Source organism: Malaya genurostris, chromosome 3 (genome assembly GCF_030247185.1).
Source record: "Malaya genurostris strain Urasoe2022 chromosome 3, Malgen_1.1, whole genome shotgun sequence".
Lineage (NCBI taxonomy): Eukaryota > Metazoa > Arthropoda > Insecta > Diptera > Culicidae > Malaya > Malaya genurostris.
In genome coordinates this window covers 235,646,992-235,661,489 of record NC_080572.1, presented here as the reverse complement: position 1 = coordinate 235,661,489, position 14,498 = coordinate 235,646,992, and the positions used below count along the sequence as shown (strand labels likewise).

General features: G+C 38.4%; 2 protein-coding genes across 18 annotated transcripts in view; both read left to right on the top strand.

Moving 5' to 3' along the window:
* LOC131436192 (high affinity cAMP-specific and IBMX-insensitive 3',5'-cyclic phosphodiesterase 8) overlaps positions 1-14,498 on the top strand; it is a 448,244-nt gene that overhangs the window by 409,651 nt on the left and 24,095 nt on the right. For 16 of the 17 annotated variants that reach the window (XM_058604775.1, XM_058604771.1, XM_058604773.1 and 13 more), the window contains 2 exons: positions 9,486-9,536; positions 9,671-9,870. In XM_058604775.1, the coding sequence (XP_058460758.1) occupies positions 9,486-9,536; positions 9,671-9,870 (251 nt within the window). Of the gene's footprint in view, positions 1-7,537; positions 8,012-8,134; positions 8,305-9,485; positions 9,537-9,670; positions 9,871-14,498 lie in introns of all 17 variants that reach the window. The other variant, XM_058604776.1, reaches the window with a different exon arrangement.
* LOC131436195 (uncharacterized) lies at positions 8,331-9,451 on the top strand. Its single transcript, XM_058604786.1, has 2 exons — positions 8,331-8,744; positions 9,009-9,451. The coding sequence occupies exons 1-2, from the start codon at positions 8,459-8,461 to the stop codon at positions 9,137-9,139; spliced, it is 417 nt and encodes a 138-aa protein (XP_058460769.1). The 5' UTR covers positions 8,331-8,458; the 3' UTR covers positions 9,140-9,451.

Here is a 14,498-nt window from a genome sequence, read left to right as displayed (position 1 = left end):
TGGTCATTAATCTAATACCGAGAACCTGGGAATCCGAAATTAATTTATTTGGCCGTCTACTGACAATGACTATCGATTGGAATAGTTTTGAGGCAAGCTTAGGAATTATTTTACGTTTTTTACTTCGCCACTTTTAGTGATAAATATTTGAACAATCTTCACCCTGTGATTCCGGAACCGGATGAAATTCAGGGATTTAATATGGGACCACGAGACCTTTCACTTACACCTAATTTTGCGAAAATCGGTCAAGTCATCGCTGATATCGGTTTGGAATATATGACCTCTATTTCTGGTGCTTCCGGAATCGGAAACCGTGAACCAGGATAGCCGAAATCGATTTGAAATCGAGTAGTTTCGAGGTCAGATTAGAAATTGTTTTACATTTTTTGTTTGTGCCTTAAGTGACGATATCAAATTATTGACTCACATAATTCCAGAACCGCAAATCAGTTCCGAATGAAATTTAGGATTTTGTATGGGATCATGAGACCTTTCATAAGAAGATTGTTAAAATCCGAAACGCCATCTCTGATAAAAGTGAGGAAGTAATTTAAAATGAGATTTTCTTCCCTAATCAATCTGTAATTCCTGAATCGGAAGTCGGCTCGAAATAAAATTCCGTAGCTTTCTATAGGGCAATTATACCTTTCATTTGAGTCTAAGTTTTTGAGAATCGGTTCATCCGTGTCTGAGAAACGTTATTGCATTTATTTTCATTTTTTGCACATCACCCTGTGAATCCGGAGCTGGAAAAAATCAGAAGTTTTGTATGGGGCTAAAAGACCTTTTTTACAAGTTTAAGTACTTGGCTTCAAAAAGTTTTATTCTTGAGAGATTTTGAATTAAAGTAAGATTTTCGTTGAGATTGTGTATTAAAGTAAGACTTCATATGTATAGCTTCTACATCAGAAAGGTAAAACGGCGATTCTAAAATATGACAGAATTCCCATCCGGATATTCGTACATCCCGTCGTCAGTACCGGGCAGTATAACTTTATGGATACTGCAGATCCCGAACAGATAATGAAGCTTCATTGCAGGCCTCTCGAAAGTACGCAGGAAAAAAACAAAAAGCTCGAAGGCAATTGTCTCCAACAGTTCATTGTATGACTTGGCTTGGAGCTTGACTCGGGCGGGCGTAGGTGAATTGAAAGATAAGCATTTGTGACGAGCAAAGCGACGACGTAGGTCCAGTTTGACGTTGGGCGTCTGCTGGTCGGCGATAAACGATTGTCGGGTGGGTTCCTTGATTCGTCCATTGCCGTAACCGAACAAAGCAAAGAAAACAAAAAGAAAAAAGAACTCAATATTGCGCGGTGAAATTTGGCCAGTGACGTCCGAACGATGCATCGACTGGGAAAATACGCGAGCTTAGCTTAGCTAAGGATTTAGTTTGGCTTAGATTCTGAAATCGTATGATTGTGGAATTCCCAATGCAAGACATTTTTTTGGGTGGATTTGTGAGTCATGTCGGAATATAATAGATTGACACATACCTACATATGATAAATAGCATATGAAATATTCTTTTAAATCTTTCAATACACGGAATATGTTGCAATGAATGATTCAACAATAATATGTATAAAAAGCACCAACAATGAGGACTTCGGGTGAAGCCAGAGAGAAAGCGACACGCGACGAGCGAAGTTATGCGAAGTGAGAAAGATCGCAAGGGGTTGCGCGGCAGAGCTCCGTCCACTCAAGTTCAGCAGAAAAATGACATGTATGTCAGAGTGACTGCAATGCGATCAGTCAGTAGTCGCTTAGCAACACATCGAGTTCACTCTGACATACTTGTCATTTTTCTGCTGAACTTGAGAGGACGGAGCTCTGCCGCGCGACTCCGTGCGATCTGTCAAATTTCGCATCGCTTCGCGTCGTGTGTCGCTTTGTCTCTGGCTTCACCCTTCGACTCTCAAATAAAGCGATCAGTAAGTAGTAAGGCTTTATATTGAGTTTATCAGTTATATTCATATCTTTGAGAGGATGATTTATAATCGATAAAACTTTAATATTTCCGTTTTTCTTGGTGTCCATTTATCTTATTTCGGTATGCCGCTTTACCAGGGCTACGATACCTAGTCTCGTGATGGGGCTGCCACCTTTTTTACAGCTGATGAGACAACGCGACTCATCATCAGCCGTCCGCTCCGGGTTAGCTGTTGTTTTGAGCCGTCCCTAATACGGAGAACAGACGCTCGTTTTCCCATTCCCTGTTAGCATACGAGCATAGGGATAGGAACTCTGTATAAGAAGTGAATGACCGCATAATGGGGTCTCAATTTGTACGCTGTACAGAACTAGAAGATGGGTGTAGCGTGATCGGATAGTCGATGCCTTTCACGCAGCCTACCTGGGTTCGATTCTCAACCTCGCACATAGGGTCAGAATGATTTTTTCGTTTGATGGATTGAAGCAGCGTAACGTGCTCTCAAATTGGTTGTTCAAAATAGCGCTCAAATGTGCGATACAAAGATTCGGTGTGCAGAGGAACGATTAATCAGCGCTCCTTAGTTTTGCGGACGACATTGATATTATTGGTGTGGATTGTGTAGCTGTGGAAGAGGCTTGAATATGGTTGATGACAAACTCTACCGAGACTAAGTATATGGTGTCTGGTAGAAAATGGTGCAGCCCAAATGGTGTGGGATCCGAGGTGGAGTTCATAAATCTTGAAACACTAGTGACATGCGATGATGATGTTAGTCGCGAGGTTAAAAGGCATGTTGCCACTGCTAATAGGGCTTTCTACGGACTCCGAAACCAGCTGAAACCCCGTAGCTTGCAGACACACACAAAACTTGCTCTATACAAGTCGTTTATACTACCTGTTTCCCTATTCAGATATTTGAGTACTCGGCGTCTTTGAGAAAAAAAATTCTGCGCTGAATACTCAGCTGTAAAGAAGAGAATGGAGAATGGCGCAGACACATAAATCACGAAATGTACTAGATGTACCTTATGATCAAAAAAGAACCGGAATTTTCATTTTAAAATTCCCGCGCTTGTCCAATCGGTGAACATTTATTCTCTCAACGTTGGCAACATTTCTATACACATTCTGTCAAATTTTGACCCATATCGTACTATTAGTTTTTGTTTGGCGTCTATACAAAGAAGTTGAAAATTTTTCGTGTGGCGATTTTTATAATGGTAAGTCGATTTCTATGGCGGCGCCATTTTAGTTCCCTGATAACGAAACGAAACATGAGAGAGAAATAAAATCGGCTCAAAAAGACTGCCAAATAAGCGGCAGCTTTCTTGGATTTTATGTGATGTAGTCAAACTTGTAACCGAACATATCAAAACTTTCTTGGCCACCCGGCCACATCGAGAGTCACTTTACAGTTTTACACATTTGCGAGGGAGCATGGAGAGAAATGGAATACGCACAGCGAGCCACGTGGTTTTACGCGACCTAGTGGCCTCAGCTCTTAAGTAAGTAAAGTAAGTAAAGTAAGTAAAGTAAGTAAAGTAAGTAAAGTAAGTAAAGTAAGTAAAGTAAGTAAAGTAAGTAAAGTAAGTAAAGTAAGTAAAGTAAGTAAAGTAAGTAAAGTAAGTAAAGTAAGTAAAGTAAGTAAAGTAAGTAAAGTAAGTAAAGTAAGTAAAGTAAGTAAAGTAAGTAAAGTAAGTAAAGTAAGTAAAGTAAGTAAAGTAAGTAAAGTAAGTAAAGTAAGTAGAGTAAGTAAAGTAAGTAAAGTAAGTAAAGTAAGTAAAGTAAGTAAGGTAAGTAAAGTAAGTAAAGTAAGTAAAGTAAGTAAAGTAAGTAAAGTAAGTAAAGTAAGTAAAGTAAGTAAAGTAAGTAAAGTAAGTAAAGTAAGTAAAGTAAGTGAAGTAAGTAAAGTAAGTAAAGTAAGTAAAGTAAGTAAAGTAAGTAAAGTAAGTAAAGTAAGTAAAGTAAGTAAAGTAAGTAAAGTAAGTAAAGTAAGTAAAGTAAGTAAAGTAAGTAAAGTAAGTAAAGTAAGTAAAGTAAGTAAAGTAAGTAAAGTAAGTAAAGTAAGTAAAGTAAGTAAAGTAAGTAAAGTAAGTAAAGTAAGTAAAGTAAATAAAGTAAGTAAAGTAAGTAAAGTAAGTAAAGTAAGTAAAGTAAGTAAAGTAAGTTAAGTAAGTAAAGTAAGTAAAGTAAGTAAAGTAAGTAAAGTAAGTAAAGTAAGTAAAGTAAGTAAAGTAAGTAAAGTAAGTAAAGTAAGTAAAGTAAGTAAAGTAAGTAAAGTAAGTAAAGTAAGTAAAGTAAGTAAAGTAAGTAAAGTAAGTAAAGTAAGTAAAGTAAGTAAAGTAAGTAAAGTAAGTAAAGTAAGTAAAGTAAGTAAAGTAAGTTAAGTAAGTAAAATAATGATTTCGGCGAAAATAAAGTAGTCGGCGATATTTAAAAACGTCCGTTATCGTCAACAAAAGAATAATTTGTACAACGCATTAATCGATAAACGGTTAGAATGGGCTCAAAAACACGGAGAGGTCATTCTGCAGCACGACAATATTCAACGAAAGCGGTCGAAGAAACGATTTCTACGCTTACATAGTTGGGAACTCCAATGACACCCGCCATATTCACCATACCTGGCACCTTCTGATTATCACCTCTTTTCAATGACGTGACACAAACTGGCTGAGTAACTCTTCCAATCTCGATGCATGGATGTTAATGAAAAGGCAAAATTTCTTCTGGGATGGTATTTATAAATAAATAAGATTGAAAAAATGTGACGAAATCGAGAGCTGAAGAGATGAAGTCGTTTTAAAAAACGACTTTTTAATCTTGTGCTTCTGGTACATTTAGCACGTGAAGAAATCAATTTGATATTGGGGGAGTTTAGAAAGAAAATTTGCTCGCTTAAACAAAAACCTGATTTCAATAAAGAACTTGTATTCTCTGTTGAATGATTTCTCATGAAATTCAGTATGCAAGTGAGAAATAGCATCACAATTAATATCGACTCTATCGAATGACAGACCATGAATTGACACATACGATAAGTTTAATCCAGAAAAGAGTCCAAAATGCTTTTCCTTCGTATTAGTCTGTGACCATCAGTCCGAGATAGACGTACACGAGCTTTAATTAAAAACATTCGATATCAGTGCTCACAGACATCCTGGGTATCGGGAATCATAAATTATCCACGACTTAGCGGGTAACCAGTCTTATCCAGTCGCCGTCTCAGCCTCCGCCTGTTCCACTCGGCTAAAGCCCCTATTCACCTGGTGGCATCGAAAGTGGACAAGGCCGGAACGGTGAGCTTATCTACACATACACGAAACAACCAGCTAGAGACTAGCTAGTGGTATTGCTTGTTGGTGCACGGAAACATCATGATTCATCCCGGTTATGCCCCTTCATATCCGATAAATTTTAACTTTACCGGGAAATTTCAAACAGCGGGAAGCAATGTTAGAGAAATAACAATCGCTATTCCCTAGCCTGGCTCAGGAGTTACCCACCGGGTCAGGAATTGCACAACCAGCCGGTGTTCTTATGCAGCTAATTGCATAGCAATATTCTAGTTCCGGTTTACACTTTATACACAAATGCTCTTAGGTCAGCATATCGTCGGTGAGGTTCTAGTAATTGTTATGCTGGATTTATAAGTGCTCTTGACTTTGTTTTCTCTTGCAGGAACCATGAAACAATACAAAGAACAGACATCCACACTGAAAAGAATAGCTCGTAAAAAGTTATGGAATAAATGTAATAAAACCCCGGAAACTTTTGCATTCTAGTGGTGACTAAATACAATTCGTTTTTGACAAGTTCTGAATGTCAAATTCGATAATTCTAATCCTCTGTAAATTGTATAGATGTAATTTTTTACGTTTCGTCTTAGACTCGTCAGTGCACAGCAGTTCAAAATGAATTTGATTTGTTTGTTTGCATTTTTTCTCGAATGTTCCACAAATGCTATAGTTTCCACCATTGAGATAGTTTTCCATCGTATGGTCCATTTAATATACTAACCGTAAGGTACCAACATCAAACACAGTTTCCAGCTGCTGAAATGTTCGTTTGACGCCACTGCACTGGACATGACTCGTTTCGTATGCCAGTCGACGGAAACAAACAGACGACCGAACTCTGATTACATCATCTGCGGAGGAAATAATTCTCAGAAATCGACATTCGATATGAGTGATTAAATTATCTAGCACATCAAATGCTCTTTGACGTTCGTGATGCTGATATGTGTGATAAGAAATTCCATCTGTCCGTTGGTCATTGATAAATCGATTGAATTGAGTCTGATGCGTAATTTTGCGGGATAAATTTTTGTGTTGATTAAGCAGGCAGCCTTCATCGACGTAAATTGGAAGAAAAAACAAAACACGCTCACAAAATTAGATCTACTAGAGTTTGGTGGAATCGTCTTTCGTTGAATATTATCGCTTCTTAGAAATTGACGTCCTATTATGTTTCCAACATCTGGAATTGCGCTTGGGTGTCTTCTCTGCCCTTTGAATTTCTTGTTGTACTTCAAAGCAAAGTCTTGGCATTACATTCCTTTTGTGGAATTTGGCCTTTCTGTTTCAACAGACTTCGCAGCCGATTCTTAGTGTACAGAATCATTGCATGGCTAGTACTATGGATCCTACTGACACTAAGAATCCTTCCAGGTCGGGGTTGTACTTCAACAGTATTTATTTCTCGCTGGATGAACCTCTGGTATCAAACGCTGATGAACTCAAGAACAACCACATCTTTAGTAGAGCAGGGGAAAGACCCATTCTTCAGTCTTTTCAGATTGATGCGAATGAGTTGATGTGAGTTATATGACAATGCATCCCGATAAATGTTCGATCATTGCACTTACTTGCTCCCTTTGCCATATAAAAATACTGGGCCGTATGAATAAAATGTAGTAAAGTCTGTTGTTTGTAGTATCTTCTCAAAAACAAAGTTCATAGAGTATAACGTGGTTTGGTATGAATAAAATACAAGCTCGAACATGTAGTTATTGCTACTTCCGAATTTAAGCATTTACTGCATACCGTATCGACACAGAGCCGGAAAAGCTGGCATAAGCATGCACAAAGCAAGAAACGTACTTACATCTGTAAAAATGCCACTCTTCAATTTCTGTACTTCACTTTATCAGCAAACACAGGAGTAGCAACCTCTAGAGTTACCTACTGTAAACTTGTAGTAAATACTACAGTTTTGTAGCATGTTTTGATAGGAACGTGATCCACACGTAGCATTTACTACCGAAATTCAAGCATGCTACGTTTTATTCATACGGCCCAATGACACAAGACTCGATTAACGCGTGATATGTCAAAAACAGTGTTGCCAAAAAGATTTCAGCCAAAAAATCCCCCTTTTTGAATTAAAATGCGTATCAAACACTTTTTTCCCAAACTTACAATACCAAGCCATCTGCTGTATTTATAATGGGTATTTGAACACTTCTGCGTGATGGTAAACTTTGGAACTATGTACAAGATAGTTAAAAGACACTGCCTTATAATATAAAAACCGTAGAATCGAAGTTAAAAAATCGAAAAAAATCAAATCAAACATTTGCATTGATAATCGCAGTAATGCCAGTGAGAGAATCGAAGTTATAAGCACGTAAAATGTGTAACGACTAGAGAGTAGAAAGAAACAAAACATAACAAAAGTGTCCCACTAAAGCCATGAACGGTTGTGAAGCGTACGGTTGCTTCCGAATGAAGACTTTGTTCAGAAAAAGTTCAATCGGTAAAAGTACAGATTCGTTGTACAAACCCTCGGTGATGGGAGACAAACTAGAGACGCTCCAAATTGAAATGATCAAACAACGAAGAAACACCGATCTAATGGTGGTGCAACCAACAGTCGAAGACTCTTCCGAATTACCGGATTCACCGGTACAGCTGCGTAGGAAACCGTTTCCCGAAGACGATCATCTGCTTTCGACAGACGATGAAGACTTGGATAGCGGATACACAACCGCAGGACCAGATGTCCTAGAGCTGGTGAGAGGCCTAGATCAGCGGACTCTGTCACTGAACGAGATAATACTCAGAAATGGTAGGCTTCACGTCAGTGGAACGATAATTTTGTTCTATTTCCGGCTAGTACGGTTGATCCTTTTGTTGAGATTCATATTGGATTGAATTGTAAATTGATTACCGCTTTTTTGTTCGCCACAAGATAAACACGGACGACCCAAAGCGTACACACGGATTCACGCTAACGGATCGTCATACCGTCCACGTAGTTTCGAGCGTGGATCCTCCAGTAATCGACGTCATCATTTCTACCGTCCCCGTTTCAACAGTTTGCATGAGATCGTTGAAGGACGCCCACTGGATTTGGATGAGGTAAGCTTTTTCGTTAGGCTAGCAGGCGTTGGGTTTGTTGAAACGTCAAATCAGTCACAGTTTACACCTGCTTATCGGAAACATTGACAAAATACGATTGCGCGATGTGTATGCATTGAATCAGTAGAGGTGAAAGTGAAACCGACCGGATACTATGGAAGTGCACGTATCGAAAATTCTGATCCGTGTGTTGAATGCCCGCGAACGCCGGCGGTTCGAAACATTCCGGATGCTACCGTTGAATGCAATCGATCCGAAACTGAAACGACGGGTGATGCATGACTTTGACATCCAGCTGTACGAGTACGAACCGGGTTACGAAGTGAAGCGACCGTACAGCCAGCTTGACATTGCCAGCAGCGGCAGTGGGGCCGATAATGTTTCCGTGCAGTTCGATATTCCCCCGGCGGAATCCAGCTACGTTTCCCAGTGCAGCAATGGTACTGAAGAGCTGTTCGGTCTAGTGTGATGTGACAATTCTTTTTCGATCGCTTGGTTCGATTACAGTCGGTTCATTTCGGTCTTGTTTTGTTTCTACGGTAGATTTTTACTTTCTCATTGGAGTGTGTATTCCACGTTAAACCCGAAATGTGTATGGTTTGGGTAATTGAATTAAGCGATCCAGTGTCACCTCGCTGACATCACAGTCCTATTGAATAATGTTTTTTTTTATTAAGTTCTAAATTCATATTGCATTTTTACAGTAACTACAAGCACATTCGATACGAGCTCAAAACTTTCCGAAATGCTCGAAGATAGTGAGGTATTATCGATTTTGTTACTAGAACGAACCACCAATTCAAATCATATTCAATTTATCAAACGCATTTATTGAAATCCAGAAACAGAAGCTACATTCCACCAGCTATCCATTTTACGCTCGTCAATTCACATATTAAAGTGATGTGAATTAACTTACGATTTAACTTCTTGTTTGTGCTGGATTACAAACTGCGGTGGGACAGTTTTCAACATTACTACTGTTCAGATTGCTCTCGGTAGCACAGTTTGAGTTTCTGGTTCTGCTTATGTTAAAACTCGAGCCAACATCAGAGCAACACCGTTGTCAAGCACCGACGGTCACCCACCAGCGAACGAAGCAGATTACTTCACAAAACTAACTAACTTATCTTCCCTTCCTTCTGCTTGTTTTTCTCATTTCATTTTCATCGGCCGGCCAGAGATCGGATATAAAATTTCCCAACCTGTTGCCGCCCAACCCAACGATTAAGGTAAGCCCTGTTGCTACTTTCGCCCTAGATTCGAATATCGGTATCGAGATAATTATCGCTTTAAGGATTCTTCTTAGCCTTTTTGATTAATCAATTTTCTTTCTTCTTTCCCTTTCCTAACAAATCCGGAAAAGATTTTGATAGCATTTTGCAAAAATGATCCCGTCTTCGAAGCGCTGGTCACTGCGAGCCATCGGCTTAACTTCGAGCCCACCTTTGTCAAATCGTCCGACGCCGCCCTCGAAGCGTTCCAGGATGCAACCAACGGCGGTCATCACATCGTGGTGGTGGATGCTCGGCATTCGAGGATTATCGAAGCGGACGCCCTTGGCAGGTGAGTGGTAAATGGAAAACTTTTTCTAAAGATCGTTCGAACCTAGAGGATAGAGCAGATGAGTTGTTGGCCGTTTGCCGCTTCACGGATGTAACAGAGCATATTCCGGCAGCATGTCATAATAAATATTTGTCGAACGGGTCTGGCCGGTGGTTCAGACACTACGGCACTGGTTTTCCATGCTAGTTGTCGTGTATTCGAGCTCCGATCGCTACGTAGCAGGGCGATGATTTTAAGCATAGAGTTTGGAACCGAAATCAAAATCATGATTCTAGACCAGGACTTTGGTACAAAATTTTAAAACTAAATTCTGGAACTGAAATTGACGTTCAAAACAGAATTCAATTCCAAAATTCCTGTCCGGAATTCTGATTTAGAATTCAGTTCCAGAAACTGAGTACTTAGCCGGAAGTTCAGACCTAAATTTAGGATGAGAATTCAGGATGTATTTACAAAATCTAGTTCTAAAATACATTCCAAAACTCAGACTCGGAATTCAGTTCCAGAATGAAGCTCTAAAATGTTGTTCCAAAACAGTTCCACAATTCTAGAAGTGTAACTGAAATCAGCAACTAGATTCTAAAGATTTTTGAACAAAATTCCGGATCTGGATTCTAGGACTGAATTTCTGAGCTGAATTCTGGATTCTCGTTTGAAAACAAAAACCTAATAATTCTAAAACTAAAATTCAGCTGCAGACTCGAATCCAAGAGTTCAGTGCTAAGATTCAGTTTCGAAACTCAGTTCCAGAAGCTAGCATCAAAATAGAGTTTCAGGTTTAGGTTCAAGCATTCGGCTCCACAATTCGGCTCCAGAATTCGGTTCCAGTGTTCCAGGCCCAGAATTAAGATTCTTTAACAACAAAGAAACTGAACCATCCATTCCGTTAGGACGTCAGATTAGACATTGCGTTTGTTTAGCGGTTCAAATTGAACTGCCAAGTTTTGCATTCAGCAGTTGAATTTAAACTGCTCTGCACTGACGAGTCTGAGACGAAACGTAAAGAAATTATGAACCATCCATTTTATATGTATTCACGTCAACCGATTGTGTCTATGGCACTACCCACCCACCTTTCATTATAAATTTTGATAGTAGAGGTGAACTTCGCAGAATATTTTAATGGTTCTAAAAAGAAAATAAGGTTTGCGGAATCAATTCAATGTTTACAACTGTTGAGTCATTTTTGCTATCATTTAATTCAATTTTTGAATTCTGGAACTGGATTCAAGAACTAAATTCGACATCTGTGTCAGGTTCAGAGTTCAGTTGCAAAGTGCGGGTTAGGAATCCAGATCAAGAAAACAGGTCATATATTTAGTTCTAGCACTATGGAGCTGAACTCATTTTCATAATCCAGGTTTAGTTTTAAAAATTCAGAAAATTCATTAGAGTTTGAGATTAGGGATATCGGATTTTTCAAATTACTCGATTATTCAATCACCAGAGGCGTCTCGTCCTCATGTGCACCTTGTGCACTGAACAACCGATCAAATCGAAGCAATTAATTGCATCCCCCCATCTGCATGCAATTATTTCGATATTTTTTCGATGAAAGCATGTCGGATGGCTCCGAATGAATAATTTTGTCCACAGCGCAATATGCACAAACTCTCCCTAAGCTGCAGCAAGCGCATGCAGCTTAAAGAGAAGTGTATATTGCACCAATAACAGCCGAACAATTTTTCATATCGCATTGCCGTGGTGCTCTGAACTCGAGTACTTTGCCTTGTGCACCGAAATTGCGTACATTTACACACATCTTATAATATATCCACCTTAAAATTTCAAGTATCTCTTGTCGCTGTGTTAGTATCTTTTCCGTGCACATGAGTTACTGCACAGATTCAAGAAGAAAAGAAATCACTCAGCTCAGTTCTGAGATTTGTTACTCTCTCTGTCGCTTTTGGCTTTGTGAGAACTTGTATGCACACCTTCAGGAGAGTTTTTAGTGGCTTATGCTTATGGCAGTTGAAAACGAATTGCTGTCTCAGTTGCAACGTTGAAGCGGTTTTATTGATGAAATCATTGAAAGATTTTCTCGACCTGCAGAGCGCCGAATTCTTCTATTTTAACGATGATACTAGCCAAAGCCTTGGTATTACATTCCTGTAGTGGAATTTGACCTTCTGTTTCAACAGACTTCGCAGCCGATTCAGAGTGTACAGAACCATTGTATGGCTGGTGCTACGATTCTATTGACACTACGAATCCTTCCAGGTCGGGGCTCGAACATACGACAACTGGTTTGTAAGACCAGTGCCTTATGCATTGAACCGCCAATCCGGGACCGATGATACTAAATAAGTTTGAAAAAAAAATCCCTTCCAAAAGTATATCGCTATTTCATTGTATTGAAAAACACAAGCGAATATCCATTCTTCGAACTTTGGTTTTCACTTACAACGAACTATTATATATGATATCGTACCACTTTATCAGTGCACAACCTGTAAATTTTGTCACGAGGCGCCACTGTCATTAATCGAATATTATTTTTTAAACTAATAGATTAACAAGGTTTCTAATTGATTACTTGATTATTAGTATTGGATTTTTCGAACTATTTGATTAGTTAAATTTCAGTCAATTATCTGGGCTATTAATTGATTACTAGGTAAATCGATCGACCATATAACATCCCTATTTAAAATACGCTTACTCGAGACGCCACAGGTAAATTTTACGATTCCTACGATGTCTAAAATTCTTCAACCATTTTTAATGGAATAATCGCTGCTGAAACAATGCAAGCAGAGGACTTAAAGGAAGTACAAAATTTTCAACCGAAGAGCGTCCCAGTAAAAACCGTCCAAATCTGTTGCCGGGCAACATGCAAAAAAATCGAAAAAATACTCATCAATACCGTTGATTGTTAATCAGATACATTCCTGACAATATTGGCATCTAAAAAGTTATCATTTTGACGGAAATTTTAAATTACTTTAAGCATACTTTTCGATTTGTTCCTATTTTCAACCTTCCGATGCACCGCCAAGTGCTGGTCAAATGATTTGCGAATACAAAACATGGTACTTCTCGGTAATTTTAGTTTAGTTTGGCAAGATTGTGTACCGATAAATTCGGATTTTTCAGCCGTTCGTACAAAATGCATTTTCGCACTTCCACTTGATTCGATGTCATTTTACTGAATGTAACAAGAATGTAAACATGTACCACGAAATAAAGTGGGACGTTCCAGCGAACTGTGAAATAATTTAAAATCTACACTGAAAGAAAAGTATCCGAAATTTAAAGTGGACAGGCTTTAATTACCAGGAGTATCAAATCATTTAGTCCAAAATATGTCTGTTGTCAGAATCTAAGCATCAAATTTTTATTCAAAATTGAACATTTCCTCTAAATTTAAACTCACAAGTTTAATACGACATTGAACCACAGACTAACAGACAGAACACTCAAATTAGATTCTTTAACCATATAAACGGTCATTTCGAATATTCCTTTAGTTGGGACAGTACTCGCATATGTCATGATGGCGCCACGTTACCCTATCAAATACATCCTGTCTGTCATCTAGACTGTGTTTATTTTTTTCATTTACCAACCGAGTTGCCATTCATACAGAATTACCTGTAATGTATTGATTTGTATACCTCCATGCGAATTTCATGTAGGATACAGATTAATTACATATTGCCAAAACTATATACAGAATTGTGCCTACTTCTCATCCTACAACGCAATACAAAATCGAACCCGTTTTGTTACAATATTTACTTGCTTCTGGTCTTAATTTCGGATGAAAATTACCAACACAATCAAAAATAGTCTAGATGAACAACGTTGAGTAAAATAAATGTTTACTTTCCAACATCGCTAAAAAAGTTAAATATATTATCAACGTACTACAATAATTTATTGTGACGATTCATTATCAAATATTTTGATGAAATCAGGCAACCCTGTAAGCAGCTGATCGGTGTTGACAAACGAGGGGAAACCAACTAGTAAAAAACCTTTTACGTAACACAAGGGGTGTACCGATAGTAAATAGTTCGCGCAGTACAATATAGGTGGTACTAGTGCATCACGAAAAATGACTTTTATAACAATTTACTCATACTGTCATGTCTGTTAGTCTGTGATTGAACCGAGTTCTATATTGTTTAGGTAGACATCAGGGTCAGATAAGCACTAGAAGAATGAATCTCAAAAACAGATACAGAAATGAGTCAATGTTCCTTGTTATATGAAGCCACACAGCTGAATAGATACTATTCGAACTTTCCTTGTTCATCGAGTAGCGTCCGTGCTTTCTCAGTGTATTTCAATGGCAGAGCAGTTCTCCAGATTGCAGAATATTGGTTAGATCGATTCCGTAAGATTCATTTTGACAATGTTATTTATCTATCTTTCTAAATCTGTTTGTTGTTGGATATTGATGAGACAAAGTCAAGTTCAAAACTATCACCAGTTTTTCCAACCTTAAGTGAACAAACTATTAGAGAATATAAAAAGAGACTAGACTTTATGGCGAAAACTCGGTTTAATATGCGACTATGGACATGACATGCGTGAAATAGTTCAAAAATGAATAGAATGGATGAGAACAGTTAATAGTTTCCATAATCGGGTAACTTAGCAACACTGCTCTCAACGTATCT